Source organism: Medicago truncatula, chromosome 7 (assembly GCF_003473485.1).
Source record: "Medicago truncatula cultivar Jemalong A17 chromosome 7, MtrunA17r5.0-ANR, whole genome shotgun sequence".
Taxonomy (NCBI): domain Eukaryota; kingdom Viridiplantae; phylum Streptophyta; class Magnoliopsida; order Fabales; family Fabaceae; genus Medicago; species Medicago truncatula.
This window is the reverse complement of record NC_053048.1, coordinates 34,106,470-34,108,819: the sequence shown is the minus strand read 5'-3', so window position 1 is coordinate 34,108,819 and position 2,350 is coordinate 34,106,470. Positions and strand designations below refer to the sequence as shown.

At 32.7% G+C, this 2,350-nt stretch overlaps 1 protein-coding gene across 1 annotated transcript; it reads right to left on the bottom strand.

The window, feature by feature from the left end:
• Positions 1 to 314: 314 nt before the first annotated feature.
• LOC11432083 (uncharacterized) lies at positions 315 to 1,958 on the bottom strand. Its single transcript, XM_003623585.4, has 2 exons — positions 1,620 to 1,958; positions 315 to 982 (listed from the first exon to the last, which is right to left on the bottom strand). The coding sequence occupies exons 1-2, from the start codon at positions 1,893 to 1,895 to the stop codon at positions 470 to 472; spliced, it is 789 nt and encodes a 262-aa protein (XP_003623633.2). The 5' UTR covers positions 1,896 to 1,958; the 3' UTR covers positions 315 to 469.
• Between the last annotated feature and the right edge of the window lie 392 nt (positions 1,959 to 2,350).

The window sequence follows — 2,350 nt, the reverse complement described above, 5'->3', positions numbered from 1 at the left end:
ATATCAAATCAAATTTAAAGCTAGCATTGAAAGTAACCAAATTATAAGCCTCCAGAATTACAATTCCATTGCCAAACATTTAATTTTTCTCAAAACTTAATGGAAAACCTAAAGCTAGCATTGAAAGTAAGCAAACTATTGTAGATGCAATAATCTTTTTTTGTTTTGACTAACTATTTTTAAAGGATCACTAATTTAGTAGAGGCAACATCTTATTTTTTATTTTTTTTACAAAGAAAGTTTAGGTTGAAGGGAGGAGATAATATCACAGTTCAAGACATGAAAGATATTTGGACTCAAAAGAGAAAATTAAATTACTGCAGCTGCCTCAAAATTGTTACAGGTAGATTTCCACTTTCAACCACCAACCAATATACTGTGTAATCCCAATTCACACATGGAACACTTCAAGATGAGTACATTGCAAAATTACTATATACTTTGTATTAATTTTCTAGCTATAGCTAGGTTATTTTACATTGGTACATCGTTTCTGACCCTGTGGGAATTTAGGGACATAATCAAACTCATGCAACAAACAAACCAAAGCTATGGAGGCTAAAAATACAAGCACTGGACCCAACATCCAAAGCATCAAAGGAATAGCAACACAAAACACCCTATTACCAACAAAAGCTAAGGTAAACCCTTTTTCCAATACACTTTGTGTGTAACCCCCTGACAAAAAATCTCCATAAGCATTCATCAAAAAATTTGCATCAATTAGAAATCCTATGGCCATTGAGCTGCATAAGAAACTAATCAACAAACAAATTGATGCTGAAGCATATTTCAAAAGGAAGATTGTGTCTGATTTTGAACCAAAAAATCCACTACTAAAAAGATGGCTTGCATTGAATGCATTGTTGTTTAGAGCTGCCAAAGCCATGTTTACAAGAATTGTTATAGTTGCTGTGAGTATTGTGGTCATAAGTGTGTTCCTCATGGTTTGTACACATAGCATAGCCTTTTTATCATCACCCTGCACCATCACAAACCAATTCAAGGAACATTATAAACTATTATTGTCCAAATCATGAGTACAAATTACTACCAATCATTAGTATTTTTGTTTTAACTCGTGGTTTGGACCTGAATTATCTCGAAGTTACATCGGACCCAACTCATTCGAGTCGAGCTATATAAAGGGAAAATTCAAGTCATGGGTCTCTAATTTCTAAAAACAAAATCAATTTTCCCGTTTCAATTGAAGTACTATACCATATTTTCAACCTATTTTCGGTTTTCAAAGAGTTTCATGTGAAAATATTTGAAAAAATGAAACGGTTGGAAATAATATAGCTGGACCTTATTTTTTCTATCTATAATGCTCAAATTAGACTTGAGATCATACTTGGAATATTTATTGTGTGTGTATGGTCCTCTGATGATGAAAATTAATTTTGAGTGAATTATTTTTATAATTAGAACAATAAATTTGAGCCTAAAAATCATTTGCAGAGGAAAAACTTTAAATTCTAACTCCAAGTTGGAATCAACTTAGGAGTCAGTCAATTCTACAAAAGAACATGCAAACATGTCAAAATCGATTTTACTCATCACTTTTGCCGAACTCCATTAAAGTTGAAACAAAACATACACTAACATGCAATGAGTACCTGATTTACGTTAAGACCCCAAGTTGTTCTCCTTAACTTATCAATTCCATAAGTTGTGCGTGAAGGTTTGTTTTTGATGGTGTAGCAGAGAAAAGCATGGTAAACTATTGTAATGAAAAGGCTCAAAGGGACTAATATGGTATCCAAATAAATACCTTCTCCCATCTTCCTTAGTGATGAAGCAAGAAAAAAGCACTTAAATTTTGGCCTTAGGGGTTGGTTTGGTTGGTAACCTTGAATGAAATGTGATGGCTTCTTATAATGGACTCTTCTCATATAGTGCAATGGAAAGCTAGCATAACGTATAATAACAAAATGAACAGTTCACAAGGTATTGTTTTTTAATAGTAGTTAGTGCTGTACAACTTCTTTTTATATATAGTGGAAAGGATACAATGGACACTAAACCTAGCGTGGGGATTGAGTCACTAGTCATAGGTAACTTATATGCTGGAGAAAAAAAATCGAATTTAAAGCAGGGAAATTAGTGGCCTAACTAAATATTCACTGGCCAATGGTATTGATTAAATACTTTGGCTTAGGTTGAAAATTTCAGTATCCAATTCGATGATCGATTAATATAAGGAATTAGATCCTACCGTCCATTTGTGAGTCTCATTTATGGATCAGATCATCAATTATGGCACGAAGAAGTCAAACTTTTAAGATTTTAAGCTAACATCAATAGATCAATTCAAGTGAATTGTTAGTTAAAATTTGTTACTAGATAG

Excerpts from the sequence above, each read along its gene's own strand:
- LOC11432083 (XM_003623585.4), bottom strand. The coding sequence starts at position 1,895 with ATGAGAAGAGTCCATTATAAGAAGCCATCACATTTCATTCAAGGTTAC. Across the intron at positions 983-1,619 it reads GGGGTCTTAACGTAAATCAG|GGTGATGATAAAAAGGCTAT; the intron begins GTACTCATTGCA and ends GTGATGGTGCAG.